This window comes from Pseudopodoces humilis, chromosome 7 (assembly GCF_049639895.1).
Source record: "Pseudopodoces humilis isolate 2021_Gansu_Grassland_sample_001 chromosome 7, ASM4963989v1, whole genome shotgun sequence".
Classification (NCBI taxonomy): Eukaryota; Metazoa; Chordata; class Aves; order Passeriformes; family Paridae; genus Pseudopodoces; species Pseudopodoces humilis.
Genome location: NC_142206.1, coordinates 49,155,871 through 49,179,113, shown reverse-complemented (window position 1 = coordinate 49,179,113; position 23,243 = coordinate 49,155,871). Strand labels below are relative to the sequence as shown.

Here is a 23,243-nt window from a genome sequence, read left to right as displayed (position 1 = left end):
CTGAATTAGAGAAAAGCCTATGTAAAACCTGGACAAATAAGATATCATAGATTCCCATGATGGCTTAGTGATGCTTTTCTGTTTGAAAGGAATTAATGCATTGTTACCATTAGGAATGATTGCAAGTATTTTCAAGTAGGTATGATTTTTTATATCTCAGCACTATGTAATTGTTCTCTTATCTGAATATTACATTAAACTGTATTGGCAGTTTTCCTACATTTTAGTCATGTTTAATCATTGTGATACTGACTTAAAATAATGGCATAGTTAGGAAAAAATGTGTTAAGCAAAAACCAGGATTTATCAAAATAACAGCTTTGCATATCTTCTAATCTTTTGTTCATTTCTTTCTTCATCTGAGCTCTCAGTGTTTCTAAGGACCTAAGATCTTTGCCAAAACTCAGAGAAAAGCTTGTGTGTTGCTTTACACCAGCATCTGTCCTCTGCATGTTGTCTGGTGGTATTCTTCTTAATAGAGAGAGGCAGTTCCTGGGTCCCCGATTAGAAGCTGCATTTTCCCAGTTATTGTTGAGCTTGTTTGTTTCCACAAGTGGTAATAGGGTATCCTGGGCTCTTCTGTGGTTTTCTGTTTGCTTTCAACTAGGACTTCATTTTGTGTATAGTTTGGGTGGAGAAGATTTTTGTTTTGGTTTGGGTTTTTTATTGTTGTTTTTAACTGCTTTGCAGCCTCAACGTTTTTTCATATGCTTTTGTCTGTACTTTATAAGAAACATTTCTAAGTGAATCATGTATTGTATAAGCTCTAACAGTACAGAAAAGTTTTCCCTTTAATAGGAAGGAATTAGACATCTCAGTAAAGAAAATAAAGAAAGCAAATTTCATCTTCTCAATGCCATGTGCTTTTTTTTTTAATTAGGAAAAAGAGGAAGAGCCAGTTATAAAAATAATGGTTGATGATACAATTATCATAAAGGAAAATCATTTCAGTCAACCTATTAAGAAAACGGATACAAGCAAAGCTCCTCTTCATTTTCCTGTTCCTCTGGTACGCTATGTTGTAAAGGAAATATCTCTTATTTGGCATCTTTATGGTGGAAGGGATTTTGGGACTGCACCACCTTCTCCAGCTAAAAGTTTCATGTAAGTGTTGGATCTAATTATGTGGATTAGAAAATGAAGAATACTTTTCTTTTGATTTGGAGTAATCTTATTGTTCAGTCTCATGTCTTCCTTGCTTGCTTCTTGGCTCCGTTCTTACAAGGAATCAATCGTAGAATGGTTCAGGTTGAAAGAGATCTTAAAGATCATTTGATTCTTTTTCAGTTTGACTCCACACATCAGAGTGTGTTTTCGCTGTGTCTTAACCTGGACAGGCTGGGTTTGATTCTGCTGATTTTTGGAGGGGGGTGGAGGAATGGATTTTGTTCTAGGGTAATATTAGTAGTCAGATATTCCTGAACAGATCAGGACTTAAGGAGCATAAGACTCAGATTTACAGGATGTCATGTGAGCTAGAGAATAAAATTATAGCCAAAATTAACATTCATAAAACATTTCTTTAATTTGGTGGGATAAATGCACCTGGCATTCTGCTTAGCTGTATATTACTTGAACAGAAACAGAACAGTAACTTAATTGTGATTTTTTTTGAATAGAATTAAAATAGTAAGCTAAGTTATATCCAGTGCATTTAGTTTTAGATTAACAGGGTTATAACTTTAACCTGCAAAAGTGTATTTTTCTCTTTTATTTGCCCAGAAGTCCCCATAGTTCTCCTTCTCATACCCCAACAAGGCATGGACGGAATACAGCATGTGGAGGAAGAGGAAGAAACCCAGACTTCCTAATGGAAATACAGTTAAGCAAGGTGAGTAACAGAAACAGCTTCAGCCATGACTCTGTGTGGATATCTTTACATGTTGTACTCTTTTGATAACATCTTTCCATTAGAGTTCAGTATTATTTCTTTCAACAGTAGCTACATCAAAGCAATCACTTTAATGGTGATGAATGTAGAATTTCTTCAACAAAACTGTTAGTATTAGCACAGTATTTACTTGCTGAATAAGCTTGTTTCTAAAGATGGAGGATATCCATTACAATATTTTTAAGTTTTTGTTTATTATAACCAAGTTTTGCAGCTGCTGTTCTGTTTTTCTCTCTTCAGTTCCATGCTGAATAGGTACACCTGATATGAAACTAAGTGTTCTAAGAAAATAAGCAAAACATAGATCTGTTGAGAATATTCAGTGTATCAGTTTGATAACTGGATATGAAATAGCATCTAGTTATATCAGAGTACTGTTTCTATATTTCCCCTAACATATTTAGCACCTTTCAGGCATAAGTATCTTACTGTTGTTTTTAAGGCTATGCTTACCTCTAACATAGGAAGATAATGCTTTTCTCTGGTGCTGTGAATAATATTGGTAAGAAGTTGGTAAGAGCATATTTCATGTTAAATGGATCAATAACAGAATATTTTTAAAATAAGATGTTTTCAAACATTTCCATAAACATGAAAGGCACTACATAAAAACAAAGGCCTTTTTATAGTCTATGTGTATTTCCAAAACTTAAAATTCATCCCATTAGCACTACAAGCTTGCCAGAAATATGTGATACTTAAGGTAGCCTCCTCTAGAAAAAACATGACATTGGAATAAAAAAGAGGAAAAGGGGAAGCAATTAATATTCCATGTGGAAAACTTCATATGTAGAATTATAGCCATCTCTAAATTTGCATATATTTAATGAGAGTTGGAGTTAGCACTGAAGCAGTATAAAGGTTTTTTCCCCTACTTGGACCCCTAACTTGGTACAAGGCTGAACAGTAACGTTTACAGATATGAAGGAGAGTAAAAGGTGTCACAAGTGGTGTTGCCTTGGAGCTCAGTGTGGGGCCGGCAGGGGCGGCTGCCGTGTTCGCTGTGTGTGCTCAGCAGCATTTCCCTGCCAGCCGGGTTGTGGGGTTTGGGGTGTAAGGGATGGTTTGTAGGTCACCACGACTGGAAATGAGAGCTACACCAAGGAGTGACCAAACAGAAATAACTTAGAATGTAAGAAAAATGCTGAATTAGATTTATATGGAGTAAAGTGAGTAAGAAAAAGGAAACAAAACCACAAGAAGCCACTTAAGAAGTCAGTTGGTAAGGAAGAAACATTTTTTCCTTAGGTATTAGAGGGTGCAAGATTCAAGAACTGCAATATTGTGTGGTACAGGCTTCACCATGATGTGAGAAAGATGTCAGGATTGAGAGAAAAAAGCAGAGTCAATGTTAAAACAAGTGAAATTCATTCCTTATCTTGTACCGACTCTTTGTTTTGTCTTGAACTTCATGCTGAAATATGAACATGTACACAACTAGAAATTGGAAGATTTCTACTGCTATATATGTGAAAACCTGAATAGAGTTCAGAAATCTTAGTAGTATTTCTGTAAATTTAAAATAGTAGACAGCTTTAAAAGTATATGTGATATACTTCCCTGATTTTTGTTTATTTTTTTAAAGAACTATTCTGCTGTTAAATGGTGGTTTTCAAGGAGACTGATTATGCTGGTTTTCTTTCCTTTTTAAAAGGTGAAATTCCAGCATGAGGTGTATCCTCCAGGTGGTGCAGAAGGTGAATCCTGTCTGTTGGAACAGCCAGTGTCACGACAAGTTTTTATTGTTCAAGACCTGGAAATCAGAGATCGCTTAGCTACATCACAAATGAATAAATTTCTCTATCTTTACTGCAGTAAGGAGATGCCCAGAAAAGCACATTCAAACATGGTATAGCTATGAAATGTTAATTTCTTTCAATTACAGCAGTTGAATTATCACTGTGGGGGCTGTGTGCACTTCTTAATCTTGCAGAAGCAGAAACATGTGTTCATAGAACACTGAAGTAATATAATTTGTTGATAGTTATTTGCTTGACTCTGTGGATATTAAAACTAATTCAAAAGTCAGTTTGAATGTCAACATGTCAGGTATTAATGGGTTTGAGATTGTTAGTTAAAAAAAATAGATATGCAGGACTACTTCGGTACCTTTCACAATTTGGTTTTGAGCAAATGTCTGCTTGTATCAGTGATGAGACTTTTTTCACTACACCTGCAGATTCGTATTTTTATGGTATACAGTAGTCTTGCTGATTCTATAAAGGATTTAATAATTTTTTGGGGGGTTTCTTTTAACTTTATCTTTTTATAACATTCAGCGTAAGTTTTCATTCAATACTGTCATTGCTAAGTGGAATCATACTAGTACAGAGATTTTGCCGTAAATGTTTTTCCTAGCTGGTGTTCTGAGATTTAATAATCGTGAATGTTAGTACCTTTATTTATATAATTTTTTTTTCCAGTTAACAGTTAAAGCATTACATGTCCGCCCAGAGTCTGGCAGATCCCCACAGGAATGTTGTTTACGTGTTTCACTAATGCCACTTCGCCTCAATATTGACCAGGTTGGTTGTGCCAGTGCAAAAAGTAAAATAATTTTTTCTTTATTGAATGATACTTGGGATTTGTTTTAACCAGATACTTTTAGCCATCATACCTATTTTATGTTTTACATTTTCTTGGTGTGATACTTTTTGTATTTAATCTTTGGATCTCTGTTCTTTCATTTTTATCTGTGCTAGAACTTGCCTTCTGCTCCAGCTATTACAGACTAGATTTTTTTATTTAAAAGCTCAGAATATCTTTAGGCAAAACTGTTTTCTCAGTAAGTTTTCCTCTTGAAACTTCTGATAATCTCAAAGGGTTTGGAGTCACAGCTTTGAAAAATAACTAGTTATTCTTGAATGATCTGGTTTTGTTTGTTCATGAAGTGACTTCATTGTTTTTAATCAAAAAAGGTTAATCATTAATCCAGAAGTGGTTCACAATGTTTTGGTCAAGGGCACTTGACACTTGAGAACTGCTTCTATAATCTGAAGGCTTTGTCTTGCTATCAAATGCAGTGGTAGGAAGAGCAGAAATTGTTTTACTTTCTTTAGCAGACCTTTGTGCAAGATATTCTTGATATATTCAAGAAACATTTGGGTTCTTTCTAAACTAGTAAGAGCTATATATGTTTGTGCTGGCAAATGTGAAGTGCAGTTACTACTCTTTGTTGAGGCATTCCTTCCTTAATTTGTCATCTTCAGAGAGCTATGTGGGGTTTGGGTTTTTGAGGAGCATTATTAGGATTTCCATACCTTTTCTTTCTTTAAATACACATTAGAGACCAGGTTTTCATTTCGCTCTTATCAAAACTGAGCTCTGTCTAGTTTGCAATAATTTCATCTAGAAAAAAATGTCCTGGAAATTCTGCCATCTAGGGAGGAAATGTGTTCCCTCTTGGTTACTTTCTAAAGTCTTCTATGTTTTGTACCATAAACAAAATTCACCTTTATAACTTCTATGAAATTAACCACAGCTTTTTTGGAAGCACAAGGCTGCATGCAGTCATTAGAAATACTTGTTATTAGTAAGCTGTTATTCCTACCAGCTGGAAGTAAAAATGGAAAAGAAAGTCCAGTTGTCAATCAGTGATAGGATGAATAAGGCACCAGTGTGATGCATCTGTCTGAAAAAGAAGCTGGGATGTAATAACTTTATGACATTATTAAGACATTAATATCATAGATATTGACTTTCAATGAAGCAGTGATGAACCCTGATTTGTAATGATTTGTTTGACTTTGACAGTACTAGAGAAGAATATAAACTGTATTTAAATGCCTTCTACTGCAAAACAGAGACAAGTTTATAGCCTGAAACACCTGGGTTCTGGAGCAGTCTTCAACAGTGAGAGTAGAAATGATGAAAATAAGCCTGAATTTTTAAGACAGAGCTAGTTAGATCATGAAATCCTGTTATGTGGAGCAGGGTGTAGTAGCTAAGAGGGTCTTCCTGGTTTCTGTCCTAGATTTGTATGTGTTTTGTGCATATGTTAAAGGATCAAAAAGAAAAATACACATTTTGTTTCATATCTGCATTGAAATAGATCTGGAATCGTAGATAATGTTTTTAGAGAATTAGGTCTTTGTATTTATTTAAACCTGATTATATTTTGCTCTTTGCCATCAGGATGCCTTGTTTTTCCTGAAGGACTTTTTCACTAGCCTTTCTACAGAAGTAGAACTCTTAGTTACTCCAGATCCTGAAGGTATATTTCTAAAAAAAAAAAATCTAACATCCAAGTGCTGCTTCTTTCTCCTTTAATTTGTGTACGTGTCTATAAATTCACATTGAATTCACAGTAAATCTTGTGTGTATAAAAACTTGTGTTGGGGTTTTAGCACTAACATCAATGCTGATTTTTTAGAAGTCAAAAGCCATAGGCATTTAAGCATTTTATTTTAGAAATATGAGCAAAGGTCTTCAACACCAAAATCTTAATTCTATAAAAGGTTTAACCAAAATCGGAGCATATTTAGGACTCTGTATATGCTATTGAGAGTTGTTAGATAAAACTAGTACGTTGTGCTGCTTATTTATAAAATTGATTTCTATATTAGACAACTTCAAGCTATTAGATGAACATAATATTTTATGCAAGGGATGTTAAATAATGTATGTTTGCTGTTGAAGCAGTACTTCTTATCAATTACATTATCAGTTGCAAAAGCTTTATATATTGAAAAGTATATTTTCACTATTAACTATATTTGGATATTTCTGAGCAGCCCTACCTTACCTATTTCTGTTGAGATGTCATGCTGAAATGCGTAGGTGATGAAGCACTCTGCAGTACTGCCATTAGAACCAGATACATTACTTATGCTGATGCACTACCTCAACATCAGCTGCATGTAATAACTTCTGTAGAGAACTTAGAGAATCTAAACACTGCCCTGCTAGTAATTCCTACTAATAGGCATTAGAACTTACTAAGGATGCAGTAACCTCTGTAATCACTGAAAAATACGAGTCACTTTACTGTGTATAACTTCTTTTCTTAGTTAAAAAGTCCCCTGGTGCTGAAGTTACGTGTAGTTTGCCCAGGCATGTCAGCAGCCTTAAGGAACCAAGTCCAGTAATTTCTTTTGCATCACACAAGCAAGCAAATGAAAATGGCACTGTTGACTCTATGGATGCGGTTAATGGAGATGATGATCATTTCTCACAGGAAACGACATCATACAGCGACCAGCCAGTATTTTTCAGGTAAACTTCTGTTACAAAATTTCCAGTGACAAATAGCTGAAGATTTTAAGGAAGTGTGGTGATAAACTATTCAGAACTTCAGGCAAAGTGCATTTTTTTTGTTTATTGGCTGCTTGTAGAAAGCAAATATATTTGTTTCTATCACTGGAAGGTCACCAATGATTTTTATTAACTTTTGCACAATATTGTGCACAAGGAAATAAATCTGCCACATACAGAACAGTAATGAGATGTTTTACAAATAAAAAGAGCAGTGTATGTACTCTTATGTCTACCCATAAGCTATCTAATATAATCAGAGATGAGCACATATAAAGGAAGAGGATATAAGAATATAATGGAAGAGAGGTATGAAATAAAAATATCACAAGACAAACTCGAATGTAGCCCTGACTGGGAAGTGACTATGAAAATTGTAGTTTGTTATGCAGAAGTTCTTTCATGTGTATTCAGATCATAAGTGCCTCAAACAATAGATGTGTGCTGTGGTAAGCAGTGCAGAGTTAAATGGTAATAGCATGGCTGGGGTTCTATTTCACCACATACATTAGAATTAGAATACAGCAGAATTTTTTATCAAGTTCCACTTGCAGGACTAAATTTTGCCCACAAAACCATTTTGTGGATGTTTGCTTGTTTTTTTTTTTAACATAAAGGTACTCATTTGCAGGATTAGTAGCACATTTGCAGGACTTCTAAATTTATTACAAAAGCTAACCTGAAATAGATGTGAATAAACCGAGAAAAGCTGAATTTGCCACTGTATTTTGTACATTTATTCTGAGGTACTAACTTAGTACTAATACTTGGTACTAATACTTAGTAACCTAAGTATTTATGGTTTACAGAAAAGAGTATGACATATTCCAGGAGAACGGGAAGCCATGAGTTTCTTTTCAGAAGGATAATTTTATTTCTTGTTCATGTTTCTCACTATATTTTCTTTGCATGTCCCAGAGAATTTCGTTTTACATCAGAAGTTCCAATACGGCTTGATTACCATGGCAAACATGTATCAATGGATCAGGTTTGTGTATAATGCTGATGCTATAGAAAAAAAATTTGATGTTGTTTGTTTTGTTTTCCCCTCCCTGCTCCCCATGAATGGGGGTATATTTTTATGCTCCGTACTCATTAATAATGTAATCATGACAAATATAAAACACTTTTTTTTCCCCTTAGTTTTAGTTAAGCTTCACCTTGTTTCACTCTTAACTGGAAAACGAGGGGGTGGATCCCCCACATATGATTAACCCAGGATGGAACTTGAATGTGACATTTATGAGCTCAGTGATTGGTTTGCAATCAGTGTATAGCAGAAGTGCCCCTCAAAGTATGATACCACTGTCTGATGCCAGAATCGTGCATTTTCTTTTTCTTCATTAATGCCAGAACAAAATATTGTTTGTTCTTGTTTCCTTTCCTTTCAGTCTAGTAAGATATGAGCCTCAGTGGCAATGGCAGAATCTACTACAGATGAAAAGAATGCTCATGGTTCTTGTTAAAACAGGCATTCTTTATCACACTGAGTTTAGAAGCTGACATCAAAAAATCCTATTTGCACAACAAGATTTGTACTTTGTCATGGCAAATCAGTAAGAAAATATGGAAAGCAGCAACTTCGTGAATTTGCTTGGCTATCAGAAATTGAAACATGAAGTATGGTAGCTTTGGAATGGTTGAAAAAAAGCACTGAAGCCAAAACTATGTTTACATAATTTATTTTAACTTATTATGTCTGAAGAAGGCCTTTTGTGTCCAGGTGTTTTTCTTTGAGTAGGAGGTTAAGCCAAGTTTCGTTTTTTGCAAGTTTCCATGTAACACGATTTATAGCACTGTAACGAGTCACGTCTGGGAGACGGGGGGAGAATGTTTAGACAGAATACTTGCAAGTAAGAGTTGAAATGATGATGTTATTTCTCTCAGGTTGTATAGGTTGAGTAAATGTATTTGATAAAGAAATATTTCACTTACAGGGAACATTAGCTGGGATTCTTATTGGACTTGCTCAGCTGAACTGCTCAGAATTAAAGCTGAAGAGGCTTTGTTACAGACACGGGTAAGTTTCTCAAAATGTAGATCAGCACAGCTATTGCAAGTTGGACATGTGTGTGGGGAATAACAACATTGCAAATGCAAAGCAAATTTTCTTCTAAGATGTCCTAAAATCCAAAATACTTTTTGACTTTTGATTCTAGGTTTATTTTATATTTCTTGATTCTAGGTTTTTTTCAAATATATGTAATTTAAGGAGAACTTCTAACTCAGAATAGAATTTAATATATATGCTATTCTTGATGATAAACTCTTCATTTTAATTTCATGTTCACTTCCTATGGGACTGGATGTGATTATACAGTTTTGAGTTTGTTTTATGAAGCATATATATTTGAAATACATAGCTTAACCAACTGCAATAAAAGACGACATTTGAAGAAGCTTTCCTTTTGTTTAAATGACATCCTTTGCTTAGGTGAATAATGAATGCATTTATCTTACTAGGAATTGTTTGTTTAAAAATTAATAATTGTATTTACTTTAGTTTATTAGGTGTGGATAAATTGTTCTCCTATGCCATCAGTGAATGGCTTAATGATATAAAGAAAAACCAGCTACCCGGAATTTTGGGAGGAGTAGGGCCTATGCATTCACTTGTGCAGTTAGGTAAGTTAATTCTTCTATTCAGCTACGTGTGAATGTGTTTATTTCTTTAAAAACCAAACAACACCTCTCCCCTCTCAGAAAACCAACACAAACCATGTTGACTCTTGTTTTCACTTCCTTCCAAAGCATCCTGCATATCTATGAGAACGGTCTGACTCTGGTGTTGTGTCTTCATTTTCAGTGCAAGGTCTGAAGGACCTGGTGTGGTTGCCAATAGAGCAGTACCGCAAGGATGGTCGTATTGTCAGAGGCTTTCAAAGAGGAGCAGCTTCTTTTGGCACTTCCACTGCAATGGCAGCACTGGAGCTAACAAACAGAATGGTTCAGACTATACAGGTAGAGTGTATGACTCCTGAAGTTAGATGTAAAATGAGAGGTGTGGTTAATAAGTGCTCTGTATTAAGTTAATGTCTTAATGCTGTAGATTGAAGGTTGGGAGCATCTATTAAAAAAGAAAAGGCAGCTGTATAAATAGGAGAGCAGAGACTGGGCAAAGTTTGCAGCAGTCTGTGAGGTGAGAACTATGGCATCAAATACAGTGATTAGAAAACTGTGTTAAAATACTGCTGAACACCCAAGCTGCTGCTTGTTTCTTAATGTCTTTAATGTATTATGGTATACAATTTAATACAAAAATGTTTAGCTTCGCTAAAATCACTGATGCTGAGAAAGATGAGTCCTTTGTGCACGTGTGTTATCCAGTAGTAGATTCTTATCTTTTTTTAAATCATCAGTTTATCATTAAAAAAAAAGCCCACAAAACCAACAACAACAGCAAAAAAAACCCAAAAAAAACCAACAAAACCCCAAACCAGTACTATTTCTGTAGGTCTACACAAAGTCTATAAAGCTTCCTGGATTGTACCCTAAGGTAATCTTCAGTTAAAGTGTTAATAAATTTGTTTCTTAATGTAAAATATACAAAAATACAATGAAAACACACTTTTTACCACCTGATCTTGCAAAAATAGTATATGTGCCTAAGCTTGAACATATATAGTCAGAAAAGCAATGCTATTAATCACAAGAGGGATTACATGTGTGCTTGTGTGTTTGTAAGAAATACCATTGGTCAAATGTTCAGTTTCTATTTTGAGCATTTTATGCAGTTTAGAGAATGCTTTTGAAGAGACAACAATTAGGAGAGAAAACCCCCACCCAAACCTACAACATTCATTCTTTAATTATGGAATTAATGTATAATTAGAGCTGCACATTCCGGAAGTTCTTGTAGAAAACTGTAATTTGATGCAAATAAATATTATTTGTGGAATAAGAATTCTTTTATTTCAATGACATCACCCTATTAGTAGTTTAAATTTGTGATCAGGTGCTATAACACGTGTTTTGCATTTGCTCCTGATGTGCAGGCAGCTGCAGAAACTGCTTATGACATGGTATCACCAGGGCCTACCTTCATTGAAGCAAAGAAGATCAAACGGTTGCATCGCCATCGCTTGGCTCCGCAGCCGGTTGACCTGCGGGAGGGTGTGGCCAAAGCGTACAGCGTTGTGAAAGAGGTGAGTGCAGAAGCAGTTGTTGGCAACCGAAGTTAAGAATTATTTCCTAAAACGGCAAATAAAATAATGGATGTTAATTTAGGCTGAGTAAATGGAGAAGGAGATTTCAGCTTTGAACAAGACTATTGTCATAAATTATCTTAAACCAACAGAAATTTTGAATTGAAAAAGCAGGAAAAAACCTAAGGTATCATGCAGATGAGTGTGAATAGGACTTAAGTGCTCTGTGGTTGCAATGATTTACAATTATTGTGAGCCACGTGAACTTGATTTCCTGGGCTGGGCCATCCATCCTTCCCTTTCTGCTCGATCACCTTTGCAGTTACTGTTACTTCTGAGGGTGGTAGAGTTTAAACATAGTGCGAGATTTAAAAGAAGTGAAACCTTTCTCTACTATGACAGTGTACTATAAACCAGAATTATGACCTGTTTTTATTATATTTTGTATTACACTTTGTTAGTTGCACCTTATGTAGTGTCTATGAAGTAAGGTGTCAGCTGAGTTTCCAGTGAATTTAGTAATTTTTTCAACAGTTCACAGTACCCCAAAGTTTCTTCCCTTATGCACAAGATGTGCCACCAGAAGTTGCATGAAATATTTACATCACTAATAGGAGACTGTTGTTTTAAATCTCATTAGAAGAACTAAATTGTATTTATATCAGTATTGTTTTACTAAAGTTATAATACAATTCACCAAGAAGAAAAATGCCAAGCAGTGTAAAATTTCCCATAAAACTGGGAGAGGTTGCCTTTTCTTTTTCAGTGTAAGTGATTTGCTTTATTTTCTTAAAGGGGATTACGGACACAGCCCAAACCATCTATGAGACCGCTGCTCGTGAGCATGAGAACAGAGGAGTCACTGGAGCAGTAGGAGGAGTCCTCCGCCAAATCCCTCCGACTGTGGTGAAACCTTTCATTGTTGCAACAGAGGCGACCTCAAATGTTCTGGGTGGAATGAGAAACCAGATCAGGCCAGATGTGCGTCAAGAAGAGTCTCAGAAGTGGCGCCTTGGGGAGGACTGAGATTGTAAATCTGGCTCAGCAGGCAGGTAGCAAGGCTGGAAATGCAGAAGAATGTCCTGTTGGCAGCTTTAGATGGAGCTCACTTTGTTTTGTCACGCTCATCTCAGGATCAAATGAGGTTTTCCAACTGTTACTAGCAAAACATCCAACCAAAAATATTTATGAAGTGAAAAGCAAATTGGTACGTGCTTACACTGTGTGTTACCAATACATTTGGTAGATAGTGCCAAACATAGTGAAGCATGCGCTGCCAACTCAGAGACATGCTTGCTCTGTTCCATTTACCATATTTTTCTTGGTAGATTTGACATCTGAAGCAGTAGCCTGTGTGGTGAAGCCAAGTGGACTTTAAAGAGGTTTTCTGAGCATAAGTCAAAGAACTATCTTCAATAAAGGGCTCTGCAGATGCTCTTCACTGACTAAAGGATAAAACCTTTCATTGTGGATATGAGACATGAGGCTGTCTAATATGGAAGCAGATAAGGTAACACTGTTTAGTGGTCATAAGCATCGCTTTTAGCGTGGCACTTACAGCAAGGACAAGCTTGATAGCCATTCAGCGTTTAGATTCAGTGTCAATACACCTATGAACAGAATTTGTTCCTAAATATTAAATACCTACTTTTGTGGGTTTTTGAAGAACCTGAATGTTGCAGAAATGTTCTGTTGTGTTGCACTTTAAAGGATATGGCCTGTATATTGTGCTTTTTTTATAGTGTGAATAAAATGTAATGTGCATTATCCTTTGTGGTTTAGAAGCTTACACAAATTATTGAAAAGAGCATCATTTGATGATGATCCTACAGAAAAGTGTCTTAAATTTATTTAAACTCATTATATGTAAAGACTTTTTTTGTCTACTGTTATACTAATTACAATGCTAAAAGTACCTACACTTCAGGAAAACAATTATAATTGTCACCAACAGTTCTTTGTAAGAATGAAAAATCATAAGTAAAAACAAATTATTTCATAATTTCGTAGTTAAAATACTTTATTTTAGTAATCTGCTTTTATTTAAAGTTCATATTGTTGCAAAGTTGCTGCTCTCACAAGGTTTTCTTAATTTAGATTGTGTGTCATCAGTTCTTTGACAGTGAGTATTTGGGGTCCTTTAACTGAAACTGGGAATGGGTGAGAGGTTTTTAAATAAGCAAAACTTGAAAAATCAAAGTTGGTACTGACATTATTTACCATTTAGTAGGTGACATGCATCTCCACAGAGCTTTATTAAGCACCTGACATTGCACCATTTTGGGGCAGTTAAAAGTCTTGGCAATAGGTGTGCAATAATGAACTTTTTTGTCTCGTATTAGCAAAAACTGGAGAATAAAAAGTAAATATTCTTTTGAATAGCAAAATACTAATTTTGAATTTCAGTAGATTAAACTTTAAAATGGCTAGCCAATATGTATGTTTGTCATAGTTCTGTGCTAGTCATAAGTGGAAATCCTGCCCATATGCCATCTGGAAAATCCCCACTGAAAGGGGGACATCAGATGCTGTTGATGAGACTTCAGTCTCAAAGGGTGATGAGGAAGTATTTTCACTCTCTTTGTTCAATTAACCTGACTCTAGCAGAAACTTTGCTGATGGGCCTTAAGGGACAAGCAGGAGTGTATGAAGGAAAAAAAGTGCTGCTGGTTCACGCTGGTACTATACTAGCTATTTCTGAACACCAAAGAATCTGGCTGGACAGTATTTGAAAATGTCCCCTCTGTTGGGAAGACTTTTGCAGTCTGCTTTATTATTTTTCATAAAACAAAGCTCCAGGTAAAAACAAACTCTTGCATTGGGCGACAGGTGATATAGTAAAGTTTTGTTTCAATTCACTGGAATCATTGAAGTTGTGGTACACTTTGAAGACCTGGTTATTTCAGCTAATTGACTTGCAAGCATGAGGAGATTTTTGAGAGGAAAAAAATATCTGCATATTTAATAACATAAAACGTAAAAAATACTTGCTGTAGTGCATACTTCTGCACAGTAATTAGAGAGCTCTGCTTTAGTGAGAGCTCAAAGCACGAGCATTTTGCACAGGAATGAATTCGATGTTTGCAATGTGGCACCTCCTGAATGCCTTCTCAAGAAGTGGTGGTGAATCAATGCAAGTAAATAGCAATGCACATTTTTCATTGGCAATTACTATACTAGTAATTAGCTAGTACTAGTAACTAGCTAATCCAGTTCATCCCTTTAATTAAGAGTACACTTCAGTAGCATAAATCTACATATTTGCCTTTCAGACACTGCTGAGAAAAAGTGGTGACATTTCAGTGTTCTTTCTCAATTCTGTCAAGATCTGATTGTAGTGTAAGGCAGTTAGAATATATTTTTATATGAGGGCATGATATCAAGGTAAAACATTTTTGTAGCTGTTTCTCATTGTCAGCAATATGGATTGTACAGATTTATTAAACTTCACTTTTCACTATGTAAACTCTCTCATTTACTGCTTGCACTTTATTGAGCCTTTTCAGTGAAATTGACTAAATTTTTTTCAACATTTTATTTTGGAAATGTTTTTTTAATTTTTGGGTGTACATTCTGCATTGTTGCAATCGCAGAACTTATCAAACGAGTCAACATTAGTTTGCAGAACATGTCTTGTAGGGCTTGGCTTGTTTTAATTCAAAAAGTATCATGTATGAGAAGGGATTCATCAAATGCTCTGCTCAGTACTGTAAGAGTTTTCAAGCACTTAAAAAATACACAAAATGAAATTTGACTCTGGACATATTTCTTGGATATGGAAGCTTATGGATGACATTACTGTGTTTTCTGTTAGCACAAGGAGATTGGCAAAAATATTATTGTACTTGAATTTTCTACTGAAATCAGTTGCTATTGATATGGGCAGTTTTCATATTTGTAGAGGCTGTAAACTGGCATAGATAATGTTTTAATTCTCTACAAATTCTCTAACACTACTACTGCTATTCCTGTTACTTAGCCCAGCACCATCCTAATAGACAGAACTGTCATCCTGGGTTTTCTTAAATATCCAGGTGTTTCAAATAATACATTGATGAGTGTCTCAGAAGTACCTGAAAAAAAGACAGCCATCTTTTGTAAAACAAACCATTCTTGCTAAGAATTTTAGCAGTGACTGAGAGCAGCAAGTCGTCACATTGATGGCAGCTTCCATTTTCTTTTCACTATCTCTTCTTAATCCTGCAGGTTTTTAGCCATGCAGTGTACCCTATGTGAACTTGCCTAATGATCAGCATTGCCAGTTACTCACTGGATAATCCCCCATGAGTTCATCTGTGCTTAAGGGATGTGTCTACTTCTGTTTGCTCACTAAGTGGTTGATTGTGAACATACATTGCTTGCTTTCATTTTCTGTTCCTTAATTGAGTTGTGAAGAAATGCTTCTTAATATACCAAAAAGCTATTAAATGGTTATGAACAGGACATTTACCAAACATGAAACATACACCTGCAAATGTGATTCTGATTTTCCTTTAAATATTAAAATGTATGCATTTTGTAAAACAGTGAAATCCAAGAATTTGTTTAAAGTAGATGAATACTTCTAAATCTTTTAAGTACCCTAAATGCCTCTGCAAGATAAGTCGGAAAACGTGTGGGTATGTGTCAGTTTGGATCCTAGTGTGCACAGTTCTTCAGTCTCCAGGCCTCATGATTTAAGCTTCTGACAACTGTTTTAAGTTGCTCTACATGCTGAATCTTGTTTACAATTAAACATTAGATACTTACAAATCAAATACATAAATACAAATCATGCATTTGTACTGGATTTCTTAACTGTAAGGTAGTTCAGACAGAAACATGCCAATTTGTGTATATGTTTGTGTATATTTTTTACATTTTTGCACTTACGGTAGTTTTGTGGTATTGTTTGTATATAGCTTGCTAGCATAAAGAATATAATCTCATGAAATAGAAACCACTGTTGAAAGGAATTGACTATTTCAACTTGAGTTATTTTGCTTAAAGTTCTTGTCCCCTCAGTATGTCCTTGACAATTATTTTTAACCATAATTTGTATGGCACCAAAAGTATATATTTTAGCGTATTAAAATGCTGAAAGGCCTGAGTGCAAATAGGTTGTCTGTGAAATACATTTAATGGAAAAATCCCTCCAAAAATTTGTAACAATGCAAAAATAAATACCTTAATTTGTTCCTTGAGTTGGTTTTCTCTACCTGTGAATACAACTGACACAGAAAACCTAAAGTACCTGAATTAACTGTTACAGCTAAGAGTTGTACCTCAAAAAAAAATTTCACTAACTCAAAAAGAGAAATTTTTAAAATTACATGGAGGTCAAAAGGTAGGAAATTAATTAAGCTGGCTGTTACAACCTGAAATGACTTCTGTTGTGCATCAAAAAAGCTCTTACCTGAATGATCAAATTTTGTGGCCCACATAGGCCTGTTGCTGCATTTAGTTATTAAGAATGTATTTTTTATCTCTGCATTTAGTGGAGGCTTTTAAAGCTTCATCAGCTTCCAAACCCTGTGAAGAATGCAAATTAATTAATTCCCTTCTGGATTCTTCTCTCATGCCAACTTCATGCATGTTTAGTTACAAGCATCTGAAAAGAGATCTTAGAATTTTGAGTACTGGGCAATATTGAATGCTGGTGCCAGTGCCAGATCCCTGAATAATGTGACAGGTGGAAACAATTTTCTGCTGTGTTTTGTAATGATGTTATAATGTGAGGGGTGGTCATGTATAAGGCTGGATAGCTATTCTGGCAAACAGTGACCCTTCATTTAAGACAGGAGTTGACTCTCACCCTCTGTAGCTTCTTTTCCCCCAACCCCTTGTTTTAAATAAGATCTCATTGTGGATTAAAGGAAAGTATCCAAGTTCTTTATCTCTTTGCAATACTAGGGTATACCAGGGATAATCCTGATCTCTCCAGCTTAGCCCCGAGACAAGCAGAGGAGATTAATGACACTCCAACTACCTGAGAATTCAGAAAACCACCAGGAAGTCATACCAATCCAGAGCAACATAAGCTGGTGTCCTTGATCTCTGTTCCTAATTGAGAATGATCCAGGCTCAAGTGTTCAGGTTTTTTTTCCCATTAGTGAATTTTATTAGTGGCATTTGAAATGTGATATTAAATAGTGGGGTATTTTCTGCCAATTCATATTTCTAGGAAATAGTATCTTAAAACATCTCTATTACCAGAGATTATAAAAAGTAATAAAGTTGATTTTTTTATGACAGATACTGAGGTTTCAGAGCCGTCTCATCCTGAAATAGTTATTAGATGAAAGCAGAACTTAGTGAAGGGCAACAATGGAGTATTCATGGCCCCACAGGCTAGGAAGCAGTTCAGGCTTCTTAGGTGTTTGTCATGAGGATTTGTGAGATATATATAGTGTAGTTCTGTTTTCAGGCTTTTATTTGTGTATCTAATTACTTGCACTTTTGTTGATTTCTTTCTTTATTAAGAGCACAAGTGTTAAATTTGCTTCTTGCAGGTTGAAGATTGAGAAGGAATCCTCTAAGGAGGAAAAGAGATGTGAAACTGTTAGAGCAGGAGGCAGGTTACTTCCGTTTCAGAGATAGACCACATAACTCAGTAAGATGGAGTTTGGTCTGCTGTAGCTCATGAGAACAAAGATAAACTAAGTAGGAGCTGTTTCAGTTAGAAACCTTTAACTTGCACCTTTAGACTTCAACACTTAGTTGTTTGGTACTGAAGATTTGTTGGTGGCCCCAACAACTCCATGAATCTCCCAGGATGACTTTCTTTCCCTTCTTCTCCCTGATGAGTTTGAGGATGTTTGACAGCTCTGCACCATCAGCACAGCACTGGCAGTCCTTGGCCAAATGTCAGGTGCAGGCATGGTGAGCTGAACCACAAAAGATGAAATGGCACAGGGTGTGCTCTGAGAGTGCTGATAAGACCACAGGATGAGTATATGCTTTGTTGTGTTGAGTACTGTACAGATCTGGATGCATTGCAGCTGATGGAAAGATACAGAGACCTGGCAGTGGTCAGTAGAGGCATGTACATAACATTTGGTACTGTGGATGGAAGAGTGATAGAAAAGCAGAGTATGCCATGAGAGGATAGCAAAAGTAGTGCTCAGTTTTATAATCAGGTTATTTATATTGACACAAGTTTTTAAGTTAAAATTCCTGGTATCATTTATCTCTTTAGTAATATTTAACAGATCTGAAACATTTCCTGGAATTTCTCAATAAAATAATATGCTTCACCTTCATTATGGCCTGCTCTCTGTGGACGCAGTGCCAAACTGTCTTTTAGAGCCCTAAAAGTATTTATATTAGACATGAGGCTTTCATTGTTGTTCAAGTTCCATTTTCTCTTGGCCCTTCAATTACTTAGTTGTAATAGTGTTTGCTCCATTTCTTTTTTTCCATGTCCTTTCTGTCACTGAGTGCTTCTTTTCCTCAGAATTGCTGGCAGGCCACATGCAACAAATGTAAATGAGGGGGAGCAATTATACCAATTCCATTAGAGGAAAACCCCCTTATTTGATAGGTGAATTCTGTTTACACCAGCCAAAAGTATTGTCCCAGGTCGTGGCTTTTTGTTTTTGTAATTTATTGGCAAAAAGGCCCTTTTTTTCTTTTTCCAACCAGAGGTGATGCCCCTCCAGGTAAATTTGTTAATACAATGGAGTTTGCTAATTCATTCAGAAAAAAAAATTACCTCTGAGTTTGAGAAAATCCATTGATGTGGGATTGTAAACTGGGGTCTGTTTCTTCACAATATCTCACAGGCTGTGCAGCAATGACAGGATGCAATTACAAGGGAGCATGTCCCACTACATTAACCATTAATGCCTCTACATTGCTGCCCTAAGCCTCTCGTATAATTTAATGTGAAGATCCACACTGACATTAAGAGAGAAGGTTTTCAGATGCAATTTTCATCATAACCATCTTGCCTTGTTGTCCTCGACCTGAATTTTTACTGATGCTTCTTCCTATTAAGCATGAAGCCCCAAGAATAGTTTTAACAGATATTTGTGAAGATGCAGAAAAAGCAAATAAGGTTAATGAATAAAATTGAGCAGTGTTGTTATTTCTGTCACCCCTGAGGTTTGCTGGTAAGTGCTCTTGTGTCTGAATTTCTTGATCAATCTGGCTACTTCAGGGGCAATCACATGAATTTAAGCTTGCCATGCAGACAGGATGAAGAGACAATAGATTTTTCAGAGTAACATTGAATATCTGCAAAATATTTGGGGTTTGTTTGGTTTTTTCTCACTACACATTTTAGGGTTAGCTATACAAATGGGTTCACTGGAGTTCTCTTTGTGTTGCTGAGTAACAGCTTTGGTGCTTTTGCAAAACTCAAAAAAACTCTGCAGCCAAGTTGATGTAGAGAAAGGACAGTGAGGTGAGTTCACCTGCCTGAACAGAGCCTGTTAGCTAAGGAGGAAGCTGAATGTCAGCATCCAGCCATCCTGAGGAAGGACAGAGGTGTTTGTTTCCAAAGCACAGTGTCCTTTTTAGTTGGTAGGAAAACAGAGCTTTTCTGAGCTTCCCCTGTGTTTTAGTGAGCCAAACCTGAGTGCTTTGCAGTGGGTCCTGGGGCAGGGCCATCAGGTGCAGGGGGTGACAAGGACACAGCTTTCTCCTTCCTCTCTGTAATGTACTGATACCACCCCCTTTCTTTTTCCAAGGAGTTTCTGTTTCAGCCAATTTGTGGTATGTGTCAGAGAATGCTAAGCAAAACCAGCTTCTCAGTACACCTTGTTTTTTCTGTAAAATCCAAATTGTTTTTGTCCTATTATTGTTTAAATATATATATAATCTGTCTTGATCTTGCATTGCACAAATAAATAAATGTGGTGATGCTGGGACTCTTGATTTTACACCAGGTACACATGGAGGCAGGTGTCAGCCTGCTCTTACCTTCTCCTGTGTTCTCAGCTGCTGAAACCCATAGCGAAACTGAAAAACTGAAACTGTGTCCTTGCCTATTTTTAGTAAGGCTAAAGTGAGAACTTGAGGAGAACTGAAAGAGAAGACTCCTTCAAATTCTTTACTGTTTGAAAACTGAAGGACCTGCTTAGAGTAAGGCAAAGGACTGGGAGCTTTTTGACAGAGTTTGGTTAGTCTCCAGGGTAATTTCCACATGACCGAGTCTGCTTTGCTGAAAGCTGTTTCCTTCTTCACATCGCTTTTCTGTTTAAGACCTAGTCCACTGTGTTAGGTCCAAGCAGCAAGAATTTACATTCCTCTGACATATAAAAATCCTGAATTTGTCTACAGAGTATTTCCATAAACAACAGCTCTCTCTATGGTAAAAAAGAAAAAAAAAATTTGAAATGTATTTTCAGACTAGTTCTTGTTTACATAAAAATTGGTGAACAATGTTGTATTTTGTAAATCGAACTTTATCCCATATATCATATCTATTGTGGGACAGAAACTACTTGTGTAGAGGACAACACATGAGCTCTAGTCACTCAGGACACAAAGTGCTATATAGTTATCACTAGATCTATGGTTGATGCTAAGGTCAATTTTAGGTGTATTATATGTACCTCTAGCTGGAAAAATTTACATCCTTATATGGATTACAATTGTGGTTATGATAATAATATTCCAGGAAGTCAAGATATATGTGAAAGAGCAATAGACATTGCATTTTATGCAATGAAAAAGGAAATGTTTTATAAGGCTTATCAAATTTCCTCAAATTTTCTCATTTTCAGAGGGGAAGTTTTTAGTTGTTTGCAATGAAATGCTGAGGTTATGACTTCAGAAGAAACTGATCATAGTGACAGAAAATACTAACAAGGAAGTGACTGCTTTAATAAGAAAATTAAGTGTCTTAATCATTCACAGAGACCAGGGAAAGTCACAGCAAATTAAGTAGTGCCATCTCCCAAGGCATTCACAACTAAGTGATGTGTCTTAATATAACCAAAGCTGCATTAATTACTGACAATACATTAGCTCCTCTTTCAACAGAGAAAATGACTAAAGGTTTATTTAGAAAATATGTATATATCTACATGGCTGCTCAAAGAACAATGATAGTTGCTTTGAATTGCAATGTTAAAAATAGTTATATGCATTGTTTAGAATGAAGATACTCTGAAAACTGCATTAAGAATATCTGAGAACTGAAAATTCTACTACAGTCAAATAACTTGAATCATGATGGTGCAGTGGCACATTAACTTTGGGAGATGTTGCTCTGTCCTATAATGGAACACACCATCATGATGCAGTTTAGTGGCCTGACTCCCACTCATGTGGTGTGATGCTGTTAAAAAGTTTCTGTGCATTTGGACAGTTCAGGACATGGTTTCCCTTAGTAAATTAATTTTCCATCAGAGGAACTCAGTCAAAGGGGGAAGATGGTGAAAATGGGAAATATGAGGAAATATGGGAATATACTTCTCCTGCTCACCAGCTTTTGGTCTAGTTTTGGCACCTTGTTTTTTGGCCTATATGCCGGAATTGATTTCCTGCACTGAAGTTCCTACCCTGAAAAGACAACATTACAGCAACTTTGTACTTTTTCTGGATACTTTTCAGTTACTAATTTGAAAAGATGTTAGTTCACTTTTACCCAGCAACTGAGGAGATGGGGGGTTGTTTTACAAATGTGGTGTTTTGTTGTGGTGCTGTTCTACTAGAAAAAAAGTGTTATTGTGCACATCTATAATTGGCAAAAACACATTAATAAGATTCATAGAAATATGTTGAATTGATGATAAAACAGTTATTTCCAGAAAAATACTATCTCTAAGAAAGAGGCAGGAGCCATTATTTTACTTGAGAAGAACAAGTTATTTCTATGTAATTCCTGTGACATTGTACTGTATGGTTTTTATGCATTACAGAGAGGCTTAAGCTGTCCTTCACCCCTCTTTCCAGCAGCTACTCCACCCACATCCTGTTTTGGCTCCTAAGCTGTGCCTGGATACCTGGTTTTGTGCTTACATGGTACATTGGAACTGGATAATGGGTTTTAATCTGGATCACTTTCCTGATTCAGTTCATCCCTCTGTCCTGCCTCAGCTAAAGAAAAAAGAGCAAATGAGTGGAGAAAGTCAATCTGGGGCATGATAAACCAACAGAGTCCTTGAAAAAAATATGAGAAACTGTGGCCTCAACAAAGATCAGTTACTTTTATGTCTTAATTTGCTTTCTGGAAGAAATTAGAGAGAGTTTACCAACTTGTAAGCAGACTGCCTATGAGCACTGTTGTTATCTGTCATAGCGGGATATGACTTATTTCTGCTTTTGGTAATACAGTCTGACATTTGTTTATCAAACTCATTCTCTCTGTTAACCAAAGCACAATTTAAAAAAAATATATTTTCCTCCTTTTCTTCTCTTTTTAGGAAATGTAAAGCTCTCATTACCTTGCTGTTCTCTGATTGTGAGATTTACTAGTCAACACTGATATGCATGTGTTTATTTGTATTAAAGTATGTGAATTGGCCTTGACAAAAATTTTGCATGATATGATCTCTTTTCTTTGTATTTCTTTTGCTACATTAATTTAGTAGAAAAAGCATTGATATTTAGCATCTTGCAACAATGCTTTTTATTCTGCCTGCATCTCCATTTGTGCTGGGATAAATAATACTCTGCTATCTTGGTTAGATTACACCAATGCAGTTTTTCTGCTGATTGTGACAGTAGTCTAATTGGTCTAAATGTCAGATTCTGCCAATCGTTCAGGGTATAGTGAGGAGACTGGTAAATACTCAATAACATTAAAATAAATAACTTGCTTTGCCTACACCACAGGTAACTTAGAAAGTGCATTTTATGTGCTATTATTGTTTTCACATGGTTAAACCCCCAAACGTTTAAGTGTCTACAAAGCCTGACTGTGAGTAATCTTGTCTAATGTTTAGATTTAGCAAAACAGTTAAACAGAAGTCAATCGAAGTTAGTAATACATGTAAGCATGTAAGTGGTTTTCATAATAAAGG

The 23,243-nt window shown here is 35.9% G+C and overlaps 1 protein-coding gene across 4 annotated transcripts in view; it reads left to right on the top strand.

Annotated features, from left to right (window-relative positions):
• The window catches only part of ATG2B (autophagy related 2B), a 45,828-nt gene extending 29,356 nt beyond the window's left edge, over positions 1–16,472 (top strand). For 2 of the 4 annotated variants that reach the window (XM_088058450.1, XM_005520152.3), the window contains exons 31-42: positions 881–1,104; positions 1,723–1,831; positions 3,546–3,740; positions 4,315–4,416; positions 6,026–6,104; positions 6,901–7,105; positions 8,063–8,132; positions 9,082–9,164; positions 9,648–9,769; positions 9,951–10,105; positions 11,140–11,289; positions 12,085–16,472. In XM_088058450.1, coding sequence (XP_087914576.1) covers positions 881–1,104; positions 1,723–1,831; positions 3,546–3,740; positions 4,315–4,416; positions 6,026–6,104; positions 6,901–7,105; positions 8,063–8,132; positions 9,082–9,164; positions 9,648–9,769; positions 9,951–10,105; positions 11,140–11,289; positions 12,085–12,315 — 1,725 coding nt within the window. In that variant the 3' untranslated portion in view covers positions 12,316–16,472. The remainder of the gene's footprint in view (positions 1–880; positions 1,105–1,722; positions 1,832–3,545; positions 3,741–4,314; positions 4,417–6,025; positions 6,105–6,900; positions 7,106–8,062; positions 8,133–9,081; positions 9,165–9,647; positions 9,770–9,950; positions 10,106–11,139; positions 11,290–12,084) is intronic. The other 2 variants (XR_001331296.2, XM_014249794.2) reach the window with 2 other exon arrangements.
• The last annotated feature ends 6,771 nt before the right edge of the window (positions 16,473–23,243 follow it).